The sequence below is a fragment of the Peromyscus maniculatus genome, chromosome 20, assembly GCF_049852395.1.
Source record: "Peromyscus maniculatus bairdii isolate BWxNUB_F1_BW_parent chromosome 20, HU_Pman_BW_mat_3.1, whole genome shotgun sequence".
NCBI classification, from domain to species: domain Eukaryota; kingdom Metazoa; phylum Chordata; class Mammalia; order Rodentia; family Cricetidae; genus Peromyscus; species Peromyscus maniculatus.
Window position 1 is genome coordinate 53,248,517 of NC_134871.1, and position 26,003 is coordinate 53,274,519.

General features: G+C 48.4%; 1 protein-coding gene across 3 annotated transcripts in view; it reads right to left on the reverse strand.

The window, feature by feature from the left end:
• Positions 1 to 26,003, reverse strand: part of Efcab6 (EF-hand calcium binding domain 6) — a 203,392-nt gene that overhangs the window by 63,605 nt on the left and 113,784 nt on the right. For all 3 annotated transcript variants that reach the window (XM_042264721.2, XM_042264722.2, XM_042264720.2), the window contains 8 exons: positions 23,984 to 24,092; positions 21,721 to 21,888; positions 19,545 to 19,604; positions 19,279 to 19,439; positions 18,435 to 18,605; positions 16,603 to 16,771; positions 7,361 to 7,475; positions 1,370 to 1,503 (listed from right to left, as the gene is read on the reverse strand). In XM_042264721.2, coding sequence (XP_042120655.1) covers positions 1,370 to 1,503; positions 7,361 to 7,475; positions 16,603 to 16,771; positions 18,435 to 18,605; positions 19,279 to 19,439; positions 19,545 to 19,604; positions 21,721 to 21,888; positions 23,984 to 24,092 — 1,087 coding nt within the window. The remainder of the gene's footprint in view (positions 1 to 1,369; positions 1,504 to 7,360; positions 7,476 to 16,602; positions 16,772 to 18,434; positions 18,606 to 19,278; positions 19,440 to 19,544; positions 19,605 to 21,720; positions 21,889 to 23,983; positions 24,093 to 26,003) is intronic.

The window sequence follows — 26,003 nt, forward strand, 5'->3', positions numbered from 1 at the left end:
CACAGGCACAATGGAGGTCCCGGTTCCTATAATCAATCCTCCCAAGTTTACAAACTTCAGTCACTCCTCATCTCTGCATGACCCCTCCCCAGCACAACAACCCCAAGTATCAGCACACAGGCCTGGCACCTGAACAGAGGTACTTCAGTTCCTGGCTATGGCCTTCAATAGGTATTGGGCTTGGGGTAAATTTCTCTCCATCTCTGACCATCAGTTTCCTCAGCATGCACTGGATTGGGTGGGTGGAGACGAAAATAAGCACATGTGTTCTCCACCTGGCACGTGACGTAAAGCCTCACTTAATCACCAACTAAGCACTGATCACCCTGTATGGCAAGCAGGTGGCAGCCACTTGGGGTACTGTGGTGAAGGAATGATAGGGATCCTGGATCAAGCTGCTTCTAATGGCATGCGGGCTCAGTGCCCTGAGGGCCAGCAGATCCATGGGGCTCATGCGAGGGCCTAAGGGTGACAGGAAGATGAGGTGGCCAAAGCTGTCCCAAAGGAGAGGAGGGGCTGCCCAGGAAAGGGACAGAAGGTACGAGTGAGATGGGGGCCATGCCAGAGCAGAACCAGAGTGAGCAGCCAGGGTGAAGCCGGTGACTGAGTAGAGCCACGTGTGGATGGAGCACCCTGCAAGGTTAGCTGCAGACTGTGCGGTGGAAAACGGAGCGTAGACAGGTACCATGCCCTCTTCCTGCGGGCCTGCTTCATTCTGCCCACTAAAGGAACGGGGTGCTGGTGCACAAGCCTGGACCTGCAGAGACCATGCAGCCACTGGCATGCTGGCACAACTGTCCTTGCCAGCCAGGTGATCAGGTGGAAGATAAGCAAGCATTTGATTTGGGCTTCAGAGTTGGCGCAGGGGCCCCTTCCTCCTCTGGGTAGTCCACCTTAAAGGGCTCTGCCTTGTTGTCCCACAGTACTCAACCAAAACCCCCTCAGCAGCCAGCCACAGTGTCTATGAGTTGCTACTCACTGTCTGTGTCTTGGACAAAGAGAAGACTCCAGGCAGGGTACTCAAACATTCAGTGTAGACTCCGCATGCAGTGAGCACGCAACATTTGTTTGGTGAGTGAATAAGTGCAAGCAGGTGTGTATAGGATCCTGAGTCCACTGTCCCATGGGTGGCCACACCCCCTGAAAAGAGGGGTTCCTTTTTTCTACCATCAGTGTTGACTAGGCATTTCAGCAGGGTTGGGGCCCCAAGGTTAGGCTCCCCACTCCACCCCAGGCCAGTCCCTGTCTCTGTGTGTCGCCTGGAGCTGCTGGGCCTGACTGGATACCAGAACTCACACATATGTGAGCTGTGGGGTGGGGAGCAGGGTGGAGCCTTAGAGAAGCTATGATATAGAGGATCACATGTTACCGAGAACAACTCCTTCTGCTTCTTGGGGAAGAGTCTCAGGCATTCTTCCGCGGATATGAAGTGGTCATCCACCTTTGTTTTTGAGGTAGTGCGTGGCTGCAGTGAGGCAGTTTCCAGTCCACTCAGCTTAGTGTCTGAAGGGATATCAAGTGGGAGACTTCCATTAGCTCTGCACCCACCCCTCTGTGTCTACTTCCCTTCTGAAACCTGGTTGAGTAAGATTACCCCACATGGCATGGCGTCCCATGGTCCCAGCTCAGCACTGTTCTTATCAGGACCCACCTTCTTTACCCCCAACATGTCTTAGAAAGGCTCTTATCTCAAAGGGAGCATGGTTTCTACACCATGGGGACACATGGCACTTAGTACTCTTGGTGTGTACACCTGTCCTGTGATTCTGTCCTTCCTTGGTTCATCGCCTGATTCCCAGGGCCAGAGGAGACTTCTGCCTCATCTTTTGCTCTCTAGAATCATGTCCTAAAGACAGGATATGAAATTTGGTCCCTGCTTATGAATTCAGCAAGCTTTCCTCACCACTGTGTCCTTGCCAGGCCCTTGCCAAACTTACCCCAAGCCCTTGCCAGGGGCATCACTAGTGACAAGCCAGAACAACATCACAGAGCTCATAGTCTTGGACTAGGGGACTGAGGGCAGGGAGTGCTGTTCGAATCTTAGATGGTCTTTTAATTAAAAAACCCAGAGCCAGATATCAGGGTGAAAGCAGAAATATCAGAGAAGCAGAACAGTCAGCCGCTAGTTCTTACCTCTATGAAATCCTCAACCTAAAGAGAGTGAGTTCCTGTTTCCTCACGCCTTATATACCTTTCTCTGCCCTGCCTGGGGCAGAGAAATTCCTGGAATTAAAGGCATGTGTGCTTCCCAAGCAAAGGCATGAGATCTCAAGTGCTGGGATTAAAGGGGTGTGTCACCATTGCCTGACCTCTGTATCTAATCTAGTGGCTGGCTCTGTCCTCTGATTCTCAGGCAAGTTTATTAGGGTATACAATATATCACCACATTTCTCCTTTTTTTGTCTAAAAGAATAAAATAAGGTTACAACTAATATAAGAAAAAACTATATATTATAAGTATAGTAAGTATGTATAATATATAGTCAAGAATTACATTAACAATATCCATTGACATTTGACAAATTCAGACAAAAGCTCCATTATCTATCCTATCTTGGTGAGTCCAAAATGTACCTAATTCACTTTCTATCCTAACTTGTATTACCAACTGAAAACTATATTTGATGTCTTTCAAACTTAAACACTTTATACCTCTGTAGTGAGTTTCTTTTCTGAATTTGTTAACAAGGAAAACTATAACTATCTAGTCTTTAACTCCCTCAGAGACCTGAGAAGGAAATAATATTAACTAAGTAAGCAGGAAGTGCAAACAAGCAACTTCCAAAAAAAAATGTGAGAAATGACAGAAACAGCTGGCTGCCTGGACAGTTACCCAAGGTTCCTCTGCAATGTTGGGGCATCCATCTTCAGCCTACAGGCTTAGCATATCTGACAGACTCATCTGTGAGGCAGGGTTTTCTGAAGGGCCTTCCTACCTTGTCTTGACAAGGTTCGGCAGTCCTTTCTTTTGTGTCCTGCTTGTCCATTTTGGACAGCATACTGTCAGCAATTCAGGAAAGGGCGTTTTCTTGCCCAGTGGCTAACTTGTCACAAAGAAAATAAACTCCATAAGGAGTTTCTTCAATATTCATCATCTTCTCTGATGTAGATTGGTGCTGCTAGGAGCAGACATGTCTCATTGTCATTAAAAAAAAAGAATCTATTAAAGCAACCCTTGGAGGCATCACCATCCCGGACCTCAAACTCTACTATAGAGCTATAGTAATAAAAACAGCTTGGTACTGGTATAAAAACCGACATACGGACCAATGGAATCGAATTGAAGACCCTGACATTAATCCATGCACATATGAACACCTGGTTTTTGACAAAGGAGCCAAAACTATACAATGGAACAAAGAAAGTATCTTCAACAAATGGTGCTGGCATAACTGGGTGTCAATATGTAAAAGATTACAAATAGATCCATATCTGTCACCATGCACAAAACTCAAGTCCAAGTGGATCAAAGACCTAAACATAAATCCAGTTACACTAAACTTAATAGAAAAGAAGATAGGAAGCACTCTTGAACGCATTGGCACTGGAGACCATTTCCTAAATAAAACACCGACAGCACAGACCCTGAGCACAACCATTAATAAATGGGACCTCTCAAAACTGAGAAGCTTTTGCAGGGCAAAAGACACAGTCAATAAGACAAAAAGACAGCCAACAGATTGGGAAAAGATCTTCACCAACCCCACATCTGACAGAGGATTGATCTCCACAATATATAAAGAACTCAAGAAACTAGACATCAAAGCACTGAACAGTCCAATTAAAAAATGGGCTAAAGAGCTAAACAGAGAATTCACAAAACAAGAACTACAAATGGCTGAAAGACATTTAAAGAAATGCTCAACATCCTTAATCATCAGAGAAATGCAAATCAAAACGACTCTGAGATACCATCTTACACCTGTTAGAATGGCTAAGATCAAAAACACCAATGACAACCAATGTTGGAGAGGATGTGGAGCAAGGATGTGGAGCAAAGGGAACACTCCTCCACTGTTGGTGGGAATGTAAACTTGTACAACCACTGTGGAAATCAGTATGGCGGTTTCTCAGAAAATTAGGAATCGAACTACCTCAAGACCCAGCCATCCCACTCTTGGGCATATACCCAAAGAATGCTGATACGTACCATAAAGATACATGCTCAGCTATGTTCATAGCAGCACTATTTGTAATAGCCAGAACCTGGAAACAACCTAGATGCCCATCAACGGAAGAATGGATGAAAAAAATGTGGTACATATACACAATGGAGTACTACTCAGCAGAGAAAAACAATGAAAGCATGAAATTTGCAGGCAAATGGATGGAACTAGAAAATACCATCCTGAGTGAGGTAACCCAAACCCAGAAAGACAGTTATGGTATGTACTCACTCATTGGTGGATTCTAGATATAAAATGAACAATCAGACCACAACCCATAGAACCATAGAGGCTATATATATAGCATGGAGGTCCCTAGGACGACTGTGGCATATAATAAATTTCAGTTTTACTCAATTATTGAAAAAAAAATAGCCAAATGAATGGAAACACATGAACTATGAACCAAAGGCTGAGGGGCTCCCAGCTGGATCAGGCCCTCTGAATAGGTGAGACAGTTGATTGGCTTGATCAGTTTGGGAGGCATCTAGGCAGTGGGACCAAGTCCTGTGCTCATTCCATGAGTTGGCTGTTTGAAACCAGGAACTTATGCAGGGACACTTGGCTTAGTCTGGGAGGAAGGGACTGGACCTCCCTGGACTGAGTCTACCAAGTTGATCACAGTCCTCGGGGGAGGACTTGTCCTGGAGGAGGTGGGAATGGAGGGTGGGCTGGGGGTAAGGGGAGGGCGTGGGAGGGGGGAGAATAGGGGAACCCATGGCTGATATGTAGAACTGATTGGTATTGTAAAATAAAAAATATATATCACAAAAAAAAGAATCTATGTTATTAAAACATCTTAAATGCCATATTCTGAAGTGTAGATCTCTGAAGTGTTTGAAGATAACCTGTATATCTAAGACATATTTCTGTTTGACCTTGAAAACATACCTAACATGACTACAAGTTCGATTGTAATAGGTGACTAACTACTAACTTGCTTTTCTTTATATCCTAATTAGTTAATAACTTTCAAGGACTAGCAATTTGCATTACCTTGTTAAATGAGCTGTACAGGTACAATACCTTGGACAAGAATAGAAATATATGTACAGTATTCTCTAACAAAATCAAGTTCAAACTTGTATTAATATACATAATTTGGAAACAATATACAAAATCCAATCCAATGTAAAATATTTAAAACTAGTAGTTGCTTTTCAAAAATAGATTCAATAATTACCTTTTTAATCCTGTCATATCCATATTCTCCCTTTTTTCTTTTCAAAGTAGATTCAATAATTTACCCTTTATTCTATCATTTCTCTATTTTTTCAGAGTAGATTTAATAATCTTATATCTATATCCTCTTTTTATCTTTTCAGAGTGGATTCAATAATCTACCCTTTTATTCTATCATTTCTATATAATACAATTCTCTATCAGGGAGCACATCTGCCACCCCAGGCACTTAGCAGAGATCATGGCCTATGGTGAGCCTGTGGTACTCATTTGGTGAGAGATGGAGTGGAACTGTGGGAGTGCTTGGATTCTGAGCTCACTACATAACCAGTGGGCATGCCCCTTGCAAAGAGGCCCCTTACCTATCCCGTTCAGATGACAGAGGAACTCGGGGGAGGGGGTCCTAGAGTTAGACCCATCCAACTACATGAAAAACCAGATTTTCATGCCTCCTTTCAGTGCGAGGAAGCGTATGGTGTGCTAGAGATGCCGCTCACAGGGTCCCTGGCTGCTCCAGGCAGCACTCGGGATCGCATGGCGAGAACTTGTGAAACTTGACGGCCAGTTATATCCTCCTCACTCAGCCTATGCTCACCAGGCTGGGGTCATCCTACTACACATTCTAGGACATGGTTGCAGGAACATGTGGGGTCTTTGGGAGGTGGCAGGGTGGGGTCAGGGCTCCCCAACTTCTTTCTTCACCTCACATTGGGGCTGGTTACTGCTTGGCAGATGACTTGATCGAATCTCTCTATAATGACCACCACTGACACACACACACACAGCCTACCTAAGGTTGCTGGTGCATGACTTCCCCTTCCTCAAGCATCTGGCCCTGTCGGGCCTAGTAGAGGACAACAGGCTACTCAAAGTGGCAGGGACAGGCCAGGGAGAGGGAGGCCAGGAAGAGGAGGGTAGGTACAGCACTCCCAGCTTGGGTCTCAGGCAAATGACCTATTCACCCTGCCCAGAGAAGGCTGCACCTGCCCAGCAGAGATGCCTCAAGGATTCTTTCCTTCCCACACTTCCCTTCAAGGGTGTCAAGACAGACAGAAGGTGACAGCATTTTAAACTGTCCCTGCCGTCCAGAGCCTTTTCCTGCCACGGGAGTAAGACCCGTCTTTTGGTGCGTGAGTAGGGGTGCTGGCTGGGGCATGCTCTCCACAGGCAATAAAGTCACCCTTCAAAGCCAGTGACAGGGGAAGAGACATGTGCCTAGGGTCACGAGAGCTGCCCGGCTAGCCACCCCGCAGGTTTCTTGTAGCCATGAGAAGTGTGCTCTTGTGACCCTGTACATGAACTGGGTAGCTGTGTCAGAGGCCCAGCTTTTTCTGCTCTCTTGAGAGACCACACTGTCTGCCCTCAACTGCCTCAAAGAGAGCAGGAGGCACAGGTGGCCGAGGAGGTGACTCAGCTCGGCCTTCCCTCATGACACGAAATTTAGTTCCCAACTTTTTAAGGACCATTGGAGTTGGGGCAGGACATGCCTAGGTGGTCTTGGGTATTTGTCTAACTCTTCTAGAATGTCTGTATCCCCACCTGTGAAGAGGGAGGCACCTGTGGGTGGCACTGTTAATTACATATACCTGTCTTCTGGTTGTGTGTGTGTGTGTGTGTGTGTGTGTGTGTGTGTGTGTGTGTGTGTGTGTGTGTTTCTCCCCAGTATTGCTGGTTTGAACCCAGGCCTTGGGCATGCCAGACCAGAATGCTTGTGTTCAGCGGCATCCCTGGCCCTCAGAGAGCCACCTTTTTATGGAGGAAAGTCTTAAAGGCTGTGAGCCGGGTCCGGGGAGGCACTCTGGGACCATCTAAGTCTGTAGCCCACTGGCCAGGTTCTGTTTAAGTTGGTGAAAGGCTGAAGCACAGCTAAAATTAGGCCAAGATGGCTTCGGCCTCTGAGCTGAGGCTGCTACCACATGAGCAAACTGGTGGCCATGGCACTGCCAGGGAAGACCTGTGGTGCCATCTGGCCCCATCGGAGCAAGATCCACGAGCACCTGCCGGCTAGCTACCTTCAAATCCTGAGGTGAAGTCCTGGTAGCTCATTCCTTCTTTCTTGTAGCCTATCTTGGCGGTCAGCTGCGCAAACTGGCTGTCATTCATAGGCAACCCGATTTCCTCCAGGACCTGGCGGCGAGGAGAGCCAGAGGGAGAGAAGCATTAGGGTGTCTATCCCACACTGCACTGTTCCTCCACAGGCTCCAGTAGCCATTATTACTTACCTGCCCCCTCCCACCCCGCCCCTGGCTGCCGAGGGTGGGGCCGGGCTTCTGTGTCCCTGGACTGAGGCACAGGCCTGTTTGTGGGGCTTGTGAGTAAACAAAGGGAGCAGGGAGCATGACACTCAGACACAGACAGCTCAGCTGCTCTTTGCCAAGGCCCTGCCAGCCAAGGTGCCCAGCTGCCTCTTGTCTCCCGGGTGGCTTCTGACTCTAGTAAGCTGTCTTCTTATTCTCATGTTTGTTTTCCAGGACTCAAAGGCACACACACTAAAGGCAGTTTCAGGAGGGAAAAGAAGGTTGTCCACCAAGTTTCATCAAGACCCACAGAGGAAGGCTGTGTGGCTCTCGGATGGTGGGGGGCACCCGCAGGCACCATTTCGCCCTTCCCCGTGTGAGTCTACTTGCTAAAGGTGGTTTCTGGACCCTTCGCTCTGACACAGACACACCCTCCTCTTCCGTTTGTGCATATAGCGTGGAGTGGGTGGGGAACAGAGGAGGGAATACATGACCCTGTATAATAAACACTGAGACAGACTGGTCCCAAAGCCGCCTTCCTAGGAGACACTGACTGGCTGAGCTGCTGTGGGTAAGACGATGCCCTTGGGTCAGTGGGTAGACAGGGGCGATCCAGAAGCTGTCTGTCTGGAGGGTGCCTCCCTCAGTTCAGGGGACAGAAGACGCAGTCCTTGCTGTTCAGCCAGCGTTTATGGTCTGAGAGTGGAGACCTACTTAACAATGACCTCAGAGTCCAGGTTCGGAACGGGGCTGTGCGCTAGGTTGAACTCACTGGGGACAGGGACAGACAGACAACCTGTTGAAGGTTTGTTGGAGGCCGAGTGTGCAAGACTGTAGGGAAAGGTGGTGTGTCTGTAGCCCAGTGCCTGTGTGACTAGACCGGGGAGACCACCCCTGGCGGCATGTGAGTATAAGCTTTATTGAACTTCACTCCCAGAAGCCTGGCAGTGGTGGCGCACACCTTTAATCCCAGCACTTCGGGAGGCAGAGGCAGGCAGATCTCTGTGAGTTTGAGGCCAGCCTGGTCTACAGAGTGAGATCCAGGACAGGCACCAAAACTACACAGAGAAACCCTGTCTCAAAAAACCAAAAAACAACCAAAAACAAAAAAAAACAAAAACAAAAAACCAACCAAACCAATTAATTAATTAACTAATTAATTAAGAAATTTATTCCCAGGAGGTCCAGGGGCACCAGCAGGACACAATGCCATCTGTGCTGCCCTCTCCATGGTGCCCTACACCAGTCGGTACAGGGAAAGAGTTCGTAGGCCAGGTGCCACGGCACAGACATCAGCATGGCCATCTGTGGTCCTGCTCTCAGGAGTAGCTGCCATGGGACGTCACGAGGAGGCAGGTCCTCTGGTGGACACTAGTTCCCTGGCTCTGTGGACTATCATCCGGATGTTCCTATGTGGTCCACTGAGCCTGCTTCCGTTGCTCCCTGGGCTTGGACTGAGTCTTGGCATTGAAAAGAAGTGTCTCAGGAGCCTGGCACTAGTGTCCTCCTTTTCTCAGGATCACACAGCATGGGGAAGACATGGACGTAAGCTGACACCATCAGATGGTTCTGGTGTTGCCCAAAGCCCGGAGCAGAGGGCCAGTGGGAGAAAGTCTGGCATAAGACAGGGCTGGACTCCATCCACCACGCTCCCTGTGTGACACTGTTCTCTAACTGCAGGCCATGCACTGTGCTGAGCCCTCTATGACACCCTCTATTTCACCTTATTTGGAGCTCAGAGAAAGGGCCTCTCAGAACGCTGGCACAAAGATCTGGACACAGAGGCTGCTGACTTGCCCTGGCCACCTGACCTGGGAGTGTCAGGGCTGGGCCTCAAACCTGATTCTGATCACAAACCACCGTATACTCTTGGAATAAGGAACCCAGGCTGGAGGAAGAATGATGAGTTCCAAGTAGACTGTACACACCCAGCGGAAGAGGGAGCTGTCTGTTGCGGGACTCCGGGGGTCCTCACACAAATCCTAACCGGCCACACGGGAAGACTAACTGGAGTCTTGGCAAACATCTGTGACCCCACCAAATGGGAGGGTGCAGGAGGCCACTGAAGGGATCTGAACAGGTCCTTTCTCATGTGCCCCCATGAGAGGGGGCTTCAGAAAGCAGTTTCTCCTCCCTCCCCGACTGGATACAGTGGAGAGCTTTCAGGTACTTCCTCCCCATTCGGCTGCAGACTCTGAACCTCTTACACAGTCTAGATTTAGCTCCGAGCACACGATGGGCCACAGTTTATCTGGGTGTCACTCATCCTTTCTGGTTTTCAGGAAGAGGATGCAGGGAGCTGTAGGTGAACAGTGGGAAGATGGCTGATATACATCCTTCCTGGTTTGTGGGGCCTGGTCTTGGTCATGGATGCCTGTGTGAGTGTATGTGTACATGCATGCATGCACGTGCATGTGTGCGTGCATGCGTGCGTGCGTGCGTGCGTGTGCGTGTGCGTGTGCGTGTGTGTGTGTGTGTGTGTGTGTGTGTGTATGTGTGTGTGTGTGTGTACACAGTGAACAGGCCATAGTGTGACTGCGGGACCAGGGGTTGTGGCATTACTGAGGAGAAGTGCTGAATTCCAAGGTCATTCTTTGACTGGGAATCCCACACCATCTGTGCGCTATCCGCTGCCTGTGTTTCCCAGGCCCAGATCTGGAGAGGAGCCTGTCCCAGCATGAGGTACAGTGACTATTTAGATAGAAAGCTGCAGCCCACACAGAAGCACCCAGAGGCAATGGGTCTCGGGAATGAATAGAAGGGTTACTCACTTTGAAAAACTAACTTCCTATTTTGAAAACAATCACACATGAATTATTCATCGCAAAGTCCTCCCGCTTAGTCCTTTCACAAAAACATATGCAATGGAGAGGAAGAAAATGTCTGCAGGCAAATGTTTCCCAGCCTGGAGGGTTGTGAAGAACCAGGGAGGCGTGGGAGCCTTCCACAGCCTGTCCACTGGGCTGGGTGTGCAGTTCCCCGGGGGCACAGAGCACCACGGAGCAAGCCTGGCCTCACTGGCAAGCTTTGTGGAGAAGCACTGAACTCCCCCAAGGCACCCCACACCCCTCTCGTCTGCAATGAACACAATCCAGAAGACTTCTCCTCAACACCTGCCAGCAACTCACAGGCAACAGGGCTTAGCCACAGCCTGGTGAACAGACGGAACACCCTTTGTCCAGCCAAACCCTGGCTTCTCTGGGAGACACTCTCCTGAGAGTCCACTGAAGAGCGACAAACCAGTATCAAATCTCTTCCTTCCTTCTTTCGTGTGTGTGTGTGTGTGTGTGTGTGTGTGTGTGTGTGTGTGTGTGTATACGTACATGTTTTTGGTTTTGCTAGCCAAGTAGGCTAGACTGGCTAGCCAGTGAGTCCCAGGGATCTATGTATACCTCCTTCCCCAACACTGGGATTCTGAGAGTGTGCCACCATATTTTTTTCTCTTTTCACATGGGTTCTAGGAATCAAATTCCAGCCCTCACGCTTGCAAGGCATGTGGTCTACCAACTGAGCTATCCGGCCAGCCCCTGTCTGACATTTCCAACGTTTCCAATGGTCCCGCCTGGGACAGCCTGCATCGCAGAGAGAGCCTTCCTTGGGGCCCCAATAACTTATTGAATTGTGGGGGTTTTGGTGCTCTGAGTGACAGGTGCCCAGTGACAGCAGCTGAGGGGACCCAGGCCTTTCTGCTTGGGGCAGAATGGACACGTCGGCCTGTGCGGCATGCTTGCTTCACCTCTGTGTCATGATCTTGGCATTTTCTCTTGAGGTTACAACACTACACAGCACAGTCCATGGAGAGCAGTGGTTCTCAGCCTGTGGGTCATGATCCCTTTAGGGTCAAATGACCCTTCCACAGGGGTCACCATCAGGAAACAAAGATATTTACATTATGATTCGTAACAGTAGTAAAATTACGATTATGAAGTAGCAGTGAAAATAATTTTGTGGTGGTGGTGGTGGGTCCCCACAACATGAGGGACTGTATGAAAGGGTCGCAGCGTGAGGAAGGCTGAGAAGCACCATTCTAGAGAACATCACTCCACACACAAGGCAGGAACCTGGGAGCGCTTGGGGCCCCTGCTGTCCCTTCTGCCACGCTGTCATTTGCTGTCATTTACATCTATAGTAAATTCTCCAAGGCAAGGCTGTCGTTTTCAGCCTCCAACACTCCTGTGCATTCTGTACATTAAGAGTAGCCTTTCACATGTAGCCAACTGCTCTCCATTTCCACGTCCATGTGCCATGTGCATGTGTGGGGGCACATGTGTGTGAGATGGATACTGGGAATTATCCTTAATTCCTTTCCTTCCTTCCTTCCTTCCTTCCTTCCTTCCTTCCTTCCTTCCTTCCTTCCTTCCTTTCTTCCTTTTTCTTTTAAGATTTATTTATTATATATACAGTGTTCTGTCTGCATGTATGCCTGCATACCAGAAAAGGGCACCAGATCTCATTACAGATGGTTGTGAGCCACCATGTGGTTGCTGGGAATTGAACTCAGGTCCTCTGGACAGTCAATGCTCTTAACCTTTGAGCCATCTTTCCAGGTCCCAACTCCTTTTCTCTTGAGGCAGAGTCTCAGTCTCTCTCTCTCTCTCTCTCTCTCTCTCTCTCTCTCTCTCCCTCTCCCTCTCCCTCTCCCTCTCCCTCTCCCTCTCCCTCTCCCTCTCCCTCTCCCTCTCCCTCTCCCTCTCCCTCCCTCCCTCCCTCCCTCCCTCCCTCCCTCCCTCCCTGTTTTTTTTTTTTTTTTGAGACAGGGTCTCTATACAGCACTGGCTATCCTGGAACTCAAGTATGTGAGGCTGGACTTGAACTCACAGAGATCTGCCTGCCTCTGCCAAGGCAGACATTACAGGCGGCCATGCTCACACAGTATTTATGTGGGATTTGGGGAATGTGCACTCCAGTGCTCATGCCTAAATGGCAAGTGCTTTAACCACTGGGCATCTCCTGCTGACCCTTCTCATGCTCTACTCCTCGTGGGGAGCATCCGCATCTTCACAGCATCCCGTTCCTTGAGTTTGGGAACTTCCTGCAGCATGACTGGTGCCGAGATGGACCTGCAGTGAGTTACCTGAGGCTTGCCTCCCTTCTGTTTTACTTGTTTAAGCTGAAGACATCCATTTGTCTCCATTCTTAAATGGAGGCTGGACACGAAGCTCCAAGCTGGCGGGGCTCTGACTTTGTGCCCAGTCTCCCCTCTAGTGTGTCCCACTGTCCTCCAGCTCCGTCATTCCTGCTGACAGCCGCATGGCCACGTGGAGCATGGCTAGCACTGCTCTCTGATCTGGGGTTTCTGATTTTGTGCTTATCCTACTTTGGATCTTCTGAGTTTCTTAAGCCCACAAATTATTGGAATGTTTAACACACACACACACAGAGAGAGAGAGAGAGAGAGAGAGAGAGAGAGAGAGAGAGAGAGAGAGAGAGAGAGAGAGAATTATTTAATTGAAATTAATCCTGGTCAGGAATTCTCAAAAATTAGCCATGGTCCTCAAAAAACAATGGAAATGATAATATAATAATGATAATGATAATAATAATAATAATAATGCAAGGCAAGTCTGGAAAATTATCACAGCTCAGAGGAGCCTTGGGTGGTAGGTGACTAGGTTTAACATGGTGCCCTGAATGCAGTCTGATGAAGGAACTCTAAAACATCAGAAACTCAGGATGAGCAATCAGCATACTCTTACTAAGTGATCTACAAAGGGAAAGCTTTAGGCAGGATGGAAAAATGAGCCCAATTTCAAGAAAGAGGAGGAGAAGGAGGAGGGAGAGGAGGAAGACATAGTGACAGACTGACAGACAGACAGACAGACTGGATAGGTTGCTTGGTCAGGTTAATTACAGCACAAAAGATGTCTTGTGGGAGTCTAGATTATATGTAAAATTGAAGCGTGTGGCAAATGGTGCCACAAAAGAGATGATCAAGTGTTTTGACACAAACCCCACAGCTCTTCCCTTAAAGGAATAAGAGACAGTTCATTCTGGAGCCATTCTGAGTGACCATGACCTGGGAACGCCAATTCAGGTCACCCCCAATTCCACATTCCTACAGGGAGGCAGTTCCATCAAGTGTTTGACAATTTTACTGAACAAAGAAAGTCATAAATCAGGGCAACTTTAAAATACTTTGGTGGGTACACCAGAGAGCTGGGTGCAGTGAGGTGGGGGTGGGGAGCCATTCTATTTGCTCAAGATGCTGCTACTCATGACTCTTAGCTTTGGGGTTGGTAGAAGCTAGTCCCCTGCTTAGTGAATTGACTCCACGAGGTTTAATCTGTCACAAGATGTCAGTTCCACACAGAGGTGGGCTGTGCCAGGGGGCTAGAATGAGCCCAAGATCAGGTTATTAGCCTCCTCCGGACCTGCAACATTCCAGTCTCTCCTTGGTGCTGGGGTTCTAATCAGTTAGCCAGTCTCTGCAGACACGGCTTCCTTCAGGAGCTTTGTTCACAGGACTGAAGCGCCCTGCACCGCTGTGGAGGTGCAAGCAGTGGGCTGCCTTCTCCAGTGCAGCCTTTACAAGAGGAAAGAAACTTCATCCGCTCGGAAAGGGTTACAGGGGAACATGGGACAATAGAAGTAGTCGAATAACCTAATGGCAAGAAGAGGCAGAAAAGAAACCAGGAGATGTCCAGGGTAGTGAAAAAACTAAGATGCTCAACTACATTTTTTTTTGTTTGGTTTTTTGAGACAGGGTTTCTTTGTGTAGCTTTGGCCTTTCCTGGAACTCACTCTGTAGCCCAGGCTGGCCTCGAACTCATAGAGATCCACCTGCCTCTGCCTCCCGAGTGCTGGGATTAAAGGCATGCGCCACCACTGCCCGGTGCTCAACTACATTTTATGAAAAGTGAATTAAACGTGCCCACAAGGGGCTTGCTTGTAAGTGCCCGGTGAGTTTGAAAGCCGAAGGTGAGAAAATCCAGTACCAGATTACTAGTCAGCAAAAGAAACCAGAAGGAAAATGGCCCTGAGGCTGTGCAGCATCACTCTGTATCCAGAGTCACACAGACACGCAGGGACCTCAGTGTTTTGAAATCTATCTCAGTAACAGCCTCAGGGTGAATCACACAACATCAACAGAGCATAAAAGAACCTTGCAACAAACAAACCCACAGATACCCAACAGACGGCACACTTCTCTCAGCGTCTGTGGCATGGGCAGTCAGGACCTTGGTAAAGGCATAGAACTTCTGGAAACTCATGGAGCCCAGCTGACATCCTCAGAAAACTGAGCTTCCTGCCGAGTAGTCCTAAATAAGGGTCAGTGGTCAGTGTGCCTGCTGCTGTACCAGTTGGGGTGTGGCTACCTGCCCTGAGAATCCAGCTGTTCCCTGGCCAAGGCTGGAGCTGGAACACAGAGAAATAAGTACAGACTTCTGAGCGTCTTGTGTGGCTTCTGTTGACAAAATGAGGTGTCAAGGACCCCAAACAAAGCTGGTGACCCCATTACGGCAGCCTGGACATCAGGCAGCTTTTGGGAACAGGGAGTCCAATCCCTGAGCTAAGCCTATGCACCCTCCTTCACCCACCCTCCACCATGGAGGCTCAGCTGTTCCCCGGGGCATTTCCTGAGCCCCAGTGAGGAGAATCTTTACTAAGTGCTGAATCCGGCTAGGCACCCAGAGTACATTGAGAGTCCCTTCTGTGCTGACAGTGATAGACTACAGCTGGGCAGGATAGCTTCACACAAGCTAGAGTCATCTGAAAGGGGGGACCTCACATGAAAAAAGTGCTTCCATAAGATCCAACTGTATGGCATTTTCTTAATTAGTGATTGGTGGGGGAGGGCCCAGCCCATGGTGGGCGGGGCCATCCCTGGTCTGCTGGTCCTTGTTCTATAAGAAAGCAGCCTGAGCAAGCCATGGGAAGCAAGTCAATAAGCAGCACCCCTCCATGGCCTCTGCATCAGCTCCTGTCTCCAGGTTCCTGCCCTGATTGAGTTCCTGCCCTGACTTCCTCTGATGATGAACAGTGATGCTGAAGTGTAAGCCAAATAAACCCTTTCCTCCCCAAGTTGCTTTGGTCATGGTGTTTCATCACAGCAACAGAAACCCTAACTAAGACAACAGAATCATGTTCAAAGCCTTTAACTGAAACTGCTCTAAATGGGAACATAGGGTGAAGACAGTAGAAAAAAAAACCTCATAATCTGGGCCTCTGCTTACGATGTCTGGCCTGGAGGCAGACATCAGGTAAACAGCGGGCACTCAAGTGAGTATCATCTTCTTGGAAACTGATTCCACTGCTTTCTGGCCTGTCCACATGGCCACTGCAGCATAGTAACTGAGATGCCTTCCAGAGGAACAGCCACAGTGTTGCTGGCTGGAGACTCACTGCAGGAATCTTAAGCAATAGTGTAAATTAACTCCGAAAGCCCATGCAGGACCCTTCAAGCTGAGGCTTTTCTGGCACAAACCTGCTGGTTCCATAAGCACCCTGCCTCTCCCAGATTTCAATGCCAGTGTTTTTCCCCTTAGAGGAACAAATCCCAGATCTGTTACCTGACATCATGAGGATCCTTCGCTGACGTGAAGGGGCCCAGACAGCTCGGCACTCCCACCTCCAAGGTCCCCCCAGTGCACAGAGCCAGGTATCCATGGCTAGCCCAACAGTACAGCAAGAAAGGGTTAAACACCCAAACCAAGCCCTATCCATACTGGACCTATTCTTGGAAGGAATTTGCCGAAGCTGATGATTTGGGGCCCTGGGAATCCTCTCAAGTCACTGAGTGGCACCGGAGATGGAGTGGCCTTGAGTCTGTGCACTGCGGCCAGCTCCGGGCTGCAGGCTGGCGCTCTCGTGACTGCCCAGCCTGTGCCCCCTGCCTCACGATATATTAGATAAACTGGTCTCTTGGTGGCACTGCCTGTCAATTCTTTTACTGCCTGCCAGCCCCCTTCCCCACTGCAGAATAAATGGGCAGTAACAATGAATGAAACATGTATACCAGCGGGCTAGGACTCATGGACCCAGTCAGGAAGGAAGCCCCACGGGGCATGGGTTCCTACCTTCCGGAAGCCCTCCAGGCCGATCTTTGTATCGGGCTCCTTGCTGATGCTAAGAAACTGCTTTTTGAACACCGGGTCCTGCTGCTGGATACAGAGCTTGAGTCTGTCGATGACTTCTTCCTTGGTCATCATCTTGGCCTCTATGATTTTGTCCCTCGTGGGTTGGGTTCTGAAATCACAAGCAGGCACTCAGCTCTCCATCAGATGACATGCCACACCTGCTCCCCATGTATCCCACGACAGCACCGGGGGTTTATAACCCCCACCAGAGGGTGGGACTTCCTTTCTGTGCTGGTCGGCTGCAGAGCCAGGCCTGCAGTTCAGCGGCCCAGGATCCACGCAGAGGGTCCTGCTGCCGGGGCATGGCGACCAGCCAGCGAGAAAGGGCGATACTGTCTTCACACTAAGACTCTCAACCTGGAGCTGGATGGAAATAGCATGAGGCTGGGCGCATGTGATGGGTAGTGTTGTCAGCTAGACAGGATCTGGAATCGCCTAGAGACAAGCCACCAGGGACACCTGGGAGGGACTGTTTGGGGCATGCCAGGGAGGATTATGCTGACTAGGCTAAATGAGATGGGGAGACCCACAGTAAAAGTGGGCAGCACCATGCTCTGGGCTGGGGGCCCGAACTGCATACAAAGGAGAAAGCAAGCCAACGCCGGCATCCATCTTTCTCTGCTTCCAGACTGTGGATACAAGTGTGACCACCTGCCTCACATTCCTGTGGCCATGACTCCACCGCCACAATGGGCTGCACGTAAGACTGAAAACAGAATGCTTTCACGAATGAACCAGGGAAGCAAAGTCAGGGCCTACAGGGAAGCTTCGAGTTAGACAAAGCTTTGTAGTAACCAGGCGAAGGAAGTCACGGGCCATCTGTGGTAGATCAGGGAAGTCATGGCTATCCTGAGTGGCTCTGTAGAATCAACTTAATTCACAAAATGTGTTACGAGAGGATGTGCGGTTGGAAGATCATTCTTTCCCCACCCTCCACAGTCTCCTGGGCCCTCCAGAAAGAACGGGACAGCTATGAGACAGCTATGTAGAGCAGAGTCCCAGTCTTCCCTCTAGGAAAGCCTGCTTTATGAGCAGCTTAACAGCCATTATCCCTTGTCCTGGCTTTGGGGAGACATGTCGCCAGACATTTAAGCTTTCTCTTAAATGACAATCTCCATCATCCTATGCTGAAGAACTTTGAAAAAGAGAAATGACAAGATGGTACCTCCCGGGTGTCGCCATGCCTGCGGGCTCCTGACATGCTATGAACAAGCAGTTAAACGGCACCTTCTCCTTAGACTGAACCGATACTTTTCAAAAGGAAGCGAAAGCCAGAATATCCATCAGTCTGGTCTTTTTTGCAGCTCACCAAGTGTGTTTTGGTTGACAGTTCAGACCGTTCACTGCGGCTATCGTTTTAACAGCTCCATCCTCTCGTATTAGAAGACGTTCGCTGTGTTTGTGGGTGTGCTTTACAGTGAACGGTAAGCTGTGGCGAAGACTAACTCCTGTGAGAGCAGAGGTGTGGATGCACGCAGACGCAGAGCAGTCAAGCTGTCTGAGAGGCGACAGTCCGAGGTTGTCGACACTAGAGCAACCTCGGCAAGGTGTCCCCCCCCCCCCCCCCCCCCCCGGCTCTGGGACTATCTGCTTTCATTGCTAAATTCTGCAAGTGGGTGCTATTCCTGGCAGGGGCCCCACCTGCTCTAACCACGCACAGCCAGTGCGCTGACCTTTCTTAATTGATCACAACTCTGATGATGCAGAGCAGCAAGTGTCTCCTCCAGCAAGGCCCCTGGTGCTCAAGTGCCTTGCCTTCACCCTTATTTTACCTCTCGGGAAGCTCTGGTGGGATGTGCTCCTCTTTTTGCAACTGTTCGTTGGGCTGATCCTTCGGAACAGAAGGTGGAGAGGTGGTTGGTGGGACATTGACCCCGATGGTCAACAGAAGTTTCTTGTACAGGATCCTTCCTGAGGCTGCGTCTTGAAACTTACTGCAGAGTCTGAAGTTGAAAAATTATCAGAGCATTCCCATTTAAAAAAAAAAAGGCTAAAATTCAGAATTTTTAAAAGCCTATGTGTTGGTGGGTATGTCTCTGTGTATATAGCTGTATATTTTGCACAGATGTTATGTGTCAGTACATTCAAGTGCAGGTGCCCAGGGAGGCCAGAGGCATTGGAGCCCCTGGAGCTGGAGTTACATGTAGCTGTGAGCAGCCGGATGTGGGTGCTGGGAACTGAACTTGGGTCCCCTGTAAGAGCAGTATGTACTCTTATCCTCTGAGCTAGCTCTCCAGCCCAAGGCTAAAAATTGGGAAGCCCAACCTCAAGTATCCAGGAGGATGTGTGACCTTCACAGGTACTGTGCTCGCACACGTATGTATATACACAGAGACACACACATGTACACTTACACCTTTTTTTAAAAATAAAAAGCAATAGGAACAGCCAGTGATCCCAGAGACCCATATGAAACCTGTGTCCCCAACTCACTGGGGCCTCACAGCTTCTCCATCCAGCCTCTTTAATGATGGGGGTGAAACTGAATCACACATGGTAAACTCTCAGTGTGCTGCTCAGTGAGGATTCAACAGATAGTGTCTGTTACCGATATTATCCACAGGTGTCATGGAGCAGGCTGGGGAGAAGCAGGGAGTGAAGGACCTGTGAACTTACTTTATAAAGTGCTCATTCGATAGATACGGGCAGAACACGCGTATGACTTTCTTGAAGTTATTTCTTGCTATGGTCCCTGTGTCCCCAAGGTCATATGACAGCAGCATGCCGTAAAAGGTCTGGAGGTTCCTGGTGATGGCATCACGCAGCATTTCTTCTACCTAACCCAGGAGAAGAAATACATTTACCGCATTGGAAGCAGGTATGCAGGCACCCTCAGAGCACATGGGGAAGGAGGCCATAAACAGAAGGCTAATGGTACTTACTGAATCCCAAGCCACAGGCACAGGTGCCTTGGTGTCTGTAGAGGGGGACATTTTTCTCACCTAAGTGAACAAGAGAAACTTTATCATTAACAGTTCTTCCCGAGGGGCAACAGGAAGCTACAGGCTTGGATTTGAAAGCTGGCTCTGCCTGACTGGTCCAGGTTGGAGCAGAATTACTGAAAGGGAAAACAAACTGGATACCAAGATGATAACAAAGGAGAACATGAAGCATCCTTTAAAATTAGGTGGCAAACCTCACTGTGTTAAATGCTAGTAATGGCGTTATTAAAGATGAGAGACTGAAACACATTAATGTGAACTTATTTATAGACAAAGTCGGGTGCAATATATAAAAACATATATCCAAACCCATCAAAATGCATATGGTAGATGTGTATGATTTAAAAAGCGTAATTTATACTCCAATATGACTGCTTTTGATAAAGTGTGTGTGTGTCTGCATACAAATCATAGGGTTGGAAGTGTATATGCTTACACATATGAGAGGTCTGAGTGTATTGTACATACGTATGACAGGCTTGTGTGCGCGCACACATATACGGAAGGTTTAAGTGTGTGCACATGTATATGATATGTTTGAGTGTGTGCACACATACACATAACAGGTTTGAGTGTGTGTGTGTGCACGAGCCAAGCTCAGGTTACATCTAGCAGAGGCCATGTCCTTTGCTGCACGGAGAGGCTGCTTATAGTCTCCGTTTGGTTTGGCTTGAAAATGTGCACAGCCACTGTACTGCCCAAGGGTAAGAAGCCCTGAGCGCTGTCGACCTGTGCTAAGCCAGGGTCTGTCCTATCCTACACAGGAAAGGCACTGAAAACGCTACCACTCTCTCTGCAAGCAAGGTTAAGATGGACCAGTGGCTCAGTGCTTGCGCAAGAGACAGGCAGGCAATCATCAAAATGACTGAGACGGGATGTTTAGATTGGGAACGTTTTTGTGTGTATACTTTATCTTGCTGGGTTTCCACAGCAACACCACGGGCTGCTGCTGTCACCAATCTTGTTGCAAAAGACATGTGTCTTCAAGAGATACACTCTCTGGCCCTGGACTCAGCTCATGGAGATGGTGGCCACACACTGAACACCGGCTCAAGCTCCCACCCCAGATGACCTCCACGCCCTGAGAACTCATTTGATCTTGCTCTCCAGCACCGGTGGCAAACTGAGTCAAGGCATACCTTGAGGTACTGCGTGGGCACACAGGTCCGATCCCTCCTGACTCATATGGCCAGGTATGGGCATAAGCCAATGTCTTACTTGTGGGACCATAAACCCCTCCATCATTTCCCACCATCTTTATTCTTAAAAAGAAGTGGTGTGTGTGTGTGTGTGTGTGTGTGTGTGTGTGTGTGTGTGTGTGTGTGTGTAAAGGCATGGACATACATACCTATACATTTTGACTTAGTATTTCACACTTGGGTATGTGAGGGTCTACGTTCAGCATAGCATTTTGCCTCCATGGTGAAGGCAAATAGCCCACCATTCTGATAACGAGGCCATGCATGCAACCAATCGGACTTTTTAAATGTTCTTAAAGACTGCCAAAGCTAATGGCTGCTGCAGAGCTACTTTTAATAAAACTGCTTATTTTTTCAGTCAAAAGCAGCAATGACTAAAAGCTACTAGGAGACACCAGGGGAGATGGGTGGTGACCCCTAAAACATGTCAGATCAGGGTATGGGACCTCTTCTCAAACATGTTATAGTTGTTTTTTTTTTTTTTTTTGGTTTTTTTTTGTTTTGTTTTTTTGTTTTGTTTTGTTTTTTGTTTTTTGTTTTTTGTTTTTTTGAGACAGGGTATCATTTCATTATGTAGCCCTGGCTAGCCTGGTACTCCCTTTAGCCCAGGGCAGCCCCGAACTCACAGCATTTCTCCTGCCTCAGACTGTCAAGTGCTGGGACCACATGTGACTCCCAAATACTCCTTTGCAAGACCTGGCACCTGTCACTTGAGGGCAGGTTTTTCAGAAACGCCAGATGACATCCTCAACATGCTTTAGAAAACAAAAACTTCAACCAAGCAACCTCTTAACTGTAACTTGAAATGAAAATATGTGAAAATGTGAAGTCATTAATTCACTTAAACTGGATTTTGCTAAGAACACTCACTTCCTGGCTTCGGGAGTCATCCAACTGAGAGATGGTCACAGACATACCTTAGGACTGTCATCCAACGCATCCAGTAGGCAGCTGACCTTCAGGGACCCGGTGCACTCGGGGTCAAACGTCTGCTTGAGTTCATTGAACTCTGAGTCACTTAACTTTGCGACCACGCAGTTCAGAATGTGTCGCAGTTCTTCCCAACTTATGTGTCCGTTGGGCGTCTGAGTAGGAAAGTGTAGATAAGATTAGGAATTACAAACAACACTTTCAGAGGCAGGAAATACCATGGACATACTCAGTAATAGTAAAGCATTGGCTTTGGCCAAGCTGAGTCACGACCTAAAACAGCAGTCAACGGCCGCTACACACACCACGTGTGACCAGAGCAGAGGTGTGAGCCTCTGAGATGTTCTCAGGCCCTTTCTAGAATAGTTCTACCAGGCAACAAGCAGGAGATGGCCTGGAGGAATGAAGTCCTTTGGGGAAGCACAGACCAACCCCCTCCCTAGCGTCCCCACAGCATGAAGAGCCCTCATCCTCCCAGCCCCGCCCATTGGCTCAGAATTCCCCAGCAGAATTCCGCTGGGCTTGTCAATTTACTCAGAACATCAATCAGAGGTGTTTCCAGTATCTCCAACCTTATGGGTTACACAGAGGGACAGTTGATGAGGGAGAGATCTCTGCCATGTTGCTTATAGAAAATACTAGAAGCAAAGCCTCCTGAGGCAAGCATGTCCCCGTGGAACTGAACTGTGGGTAAGTTAACTAAATATGAAAATTAAGAGCCTCTGTTTTCTGGGAAGGTGGGAATACAGAGCCTCCACCTTGGAGAGGGACATTCTGAGTGTCAATCAGCAGCTGCCACTGACTGGCACAGTGTGGGATAAACATGGGCCTAGAAGCTGAGAAGAGAGCAGAGATCTTACGTGTTGAATTCATTTTTATATGGTGTATGTGTGAGTACCTGCATATGAGTGTGTGTGTGCACCTGTGTGTGCCTGGTGCCCTTGGAGGCCAGAAGAGGGTGTCAGATGTCCTGGAAGAGGAGTCACAGGAAGTCGGGTGCTGGGAACTGAACCCCAGTCCTCTGAAAGAGCAGCAAATGCTCCTAAACGCTGAGCCCTTGAAATTCTTATTTTTTGTTATTATTTTCTATGTGCATGTGTGGTGTATGCACACACACACACACACACACACACACACACACACACACACACACGAGTGCAGATGTCCCATGTTACATGTGAAGGCCAGAAAGGGTTAACAGGTGTTCTGATGTCATGCTACTTTATGGAGACAGGGTCTCTCTCTGAACCTGGAGCAAGGCTAGCTGCTGGAGAGCCCTAGCCACACATCTGCCCTCTTCTCAATGACACTGAGTGCGTGGTACATGGCCATGGCTGGCTCGTTTTTCCCCCAGTGCTGGGGATTTAAACTAAGGTCCTTATGCTTTTACAGCAAGTGTTCACACTCACATCTACCAACTCCGGAAGTTAGGTTCTCTGAGGTACATTGAACTAACTATGCTTGTTTATGGTTTGGTTTTGAATGACAGTGTTTAAACATCCAAATAGGAGTCACTGACAACTTCCTTACTTCTGATGCACGCCCAGCATTGCGTGGCCACCATCATGGACACTGGAACATTTGCATCCCCTCCAAACCCGCCTCCTGAACATCTGTGTTCCCTCTCCCTCACAGTATTCCCCTCCTTTTCATTCCTAATTGGTAGTATATGAACATGTCACATACTACGTATCTGTGTCTGGGTTATCTTCAGGTGGAACATGACAAATAGTGTCGCTTGAAACATTTATACATTGCCGGGCGTGGTGGCGCACGCCTTTAATCCCAGCACTTGGGAGGCAGAGGCAGGCGGATCTCTGTGAGTTCGAGGCCAGCCTGGACTACCAAGTGAGCTCCAGGAAAGGCGCAAAGCTACGCAGAGAAACCCTGTCTCGAAAAAAACCAAAAAAAAAAAAAAAAGAAACATTTATACATGCATCTTTGGGAAGATGTGTTCCCGTTTCTCTTGGCTGATACCTAGGTATGGAATCACTGGGTCACATGATCTATTATTTGATCTTTAAGAAACCCATTACACTATTCTTCACAACAGCTGCACTAGTTTTCACTCCCATCAGTAGCATATGAGAACTCAATGTCTTTACATGCTTGTCAACTTGGTCCTTTTGGTTACCCTGTCCTGATGGATAAGATGTAGCCCTCCCAACCATCTTTCCACTCATTGGCTACACTGAGTGTGAACTTTCCTAACTCCTGTGGTTCTTTCCAGAGAAGGGTTCAGGCTCTCACCGTGTTGATAATCAACAAGGCCTTCTTCAGGGCTGTGTAGCGCTCCTCCGAGTACTTGAATAACTTCTTGACGATATTTTCCTTGCGAGACTGGTTTCTAGAGTCAGTGCTAGGAAGAGGAGCAGGAGAAAACCGGGAAGGATATTGGACTTGTTCTTGGTGTAAAAAGCAAGCGCCCTACAACTCTCACAGTACTGGCTTTGCAGGGGCTCTTTCTTCGAAAAGGGTAGTATACAGGGGCAGGCCTATTTGCCACTAGGTGCGGGAAGACAGAGAACTGTCCTGGAGGAGACGTGCACAGCCATCCATTATTAGCTGTGCTATCCTGCTCCCAACTGCCCCCAATCCCGAGCAACCCTAGTCAGACATCTTTCAAACCTATGAATTTGATCTCACAAAAAGGCCAGGAAGGAAACCAGAGATGGCTGACCACCAGGACCCTAGGGCAGGCAGTAAGCTGCAACACATCAAATGTTCATACTCACATCTGAGGACATTCAGAGTCCCGGCCTCTGCCCTCCAGTGACTATGTCATGGCCACTTGCACGCTCAGGACTTTTTGTCCTTTCTCACCTCAACTTTTACCCTGAAGCTCCATCAACCACATGAGTGTTCTTGGAGGCCATGGCTATCCACTTTGAAAGCTAAAGCTTCCTTGTAAATTCTCATCAGAAAGTGAGGCCCCTGTATAGTGCTCTGAATAAAAATGATCTCCATAGGCTCATATATTCAAATGTTTGGTCCCTAGTTGGTTGAACTGTTTGGGAAGGAATAGGAGGTGTGGCCTAGTTGGAGGAGGTGCGTCCCTGTAGGTGAGCCTTGATGTTTCGAAAAGCCCATGCCATTCCCTGTTAGCTCTCTCTCTTCCTCCTACTTGTGGCTAAGGATGTGAGCTCTCAGCTACTGCTCCAGCACCATGCCTGCCTGCCTGCCTGCCTACTGCCATGCTCCCCACCACGATGGTCATGGACTCTAACCCTCTGCAACCATGAGGCCCAAATAAATGCTCTTTTTTATACATTACCTTGGTCATGGTGTTTTGTTACAGCAATTGAAAAATTAGATACCTTGTAATAAAATTCAGTTATGGGCCTTCCTTTCCTCGCTGCTCAATAGATATCTTCTATTCCCACAAGGTGGGGCATGATAGTGGATGGTTTGTGTATGGGACCCTTCTCACACGTGTTGGGGATTTGATACACTGTCTATACAGCTCTGCAACAACACACTGACTACTCCTTTGCAAAAATGTACTCTAGCTCTGTGCCTCATGGCTCACATGACTAACTGGAAGAGAGTGTTGTGAAAGTTAGACTGTACTGGTGCAAGCAGATACCGGGCAAGCAATCCCCACTGACCTATTGTTACAGATATCAGGCATGGTGGCAGGTTCTTCTCCATTGTGGGAAGACCTCTTGCACCTCTGGCCTCCCTACTGTAGACTTCACTAGACATCATCGCCTCCACCATGTCAATTAAAAATGTCCTGTGATATTTCCAAGAGCCTCCTAGGAGGTATACTGCCCCCCCCATTGGAGGACTGCTGTTTTAAAGCTAGTGAAAGCCAGCAGCTGGACATGGTGGCACACATCTGTCATCCTACACAGGAAGATGATAAGTTCAAGGTCAGCCTAGGTCACACAGTGAGACCTTGTCTCTAATTTTTTTAAAAAATGCCACAAATAAATAAAACTTTAATTTTATCCTGGATAGCCCTAGACAGGGTGCTACCAGACAAGAAGATGGTAAGAAAATGGAAGTAACTGCTTAAGACACATTCTCACAGCTGCCTCCTCACAGCAGATCAGGATTACTCTGAACACCTGGAAAGCTGAAAGCCAGGGAGGTCATTAAATATCCCTGAGTCCTCAGGGGGAACAGGCCCCAAGGAAGCAGAGTGAGAACTAACTCTGTGGTACATTTTGCTTTGCAATAGGGCTGATCACTCTCAATGCACCTGATGAAATTACATATTTGTTAAAAAACAAAACAAGAAAAACAAAAAAGCCACTTTGTCTAT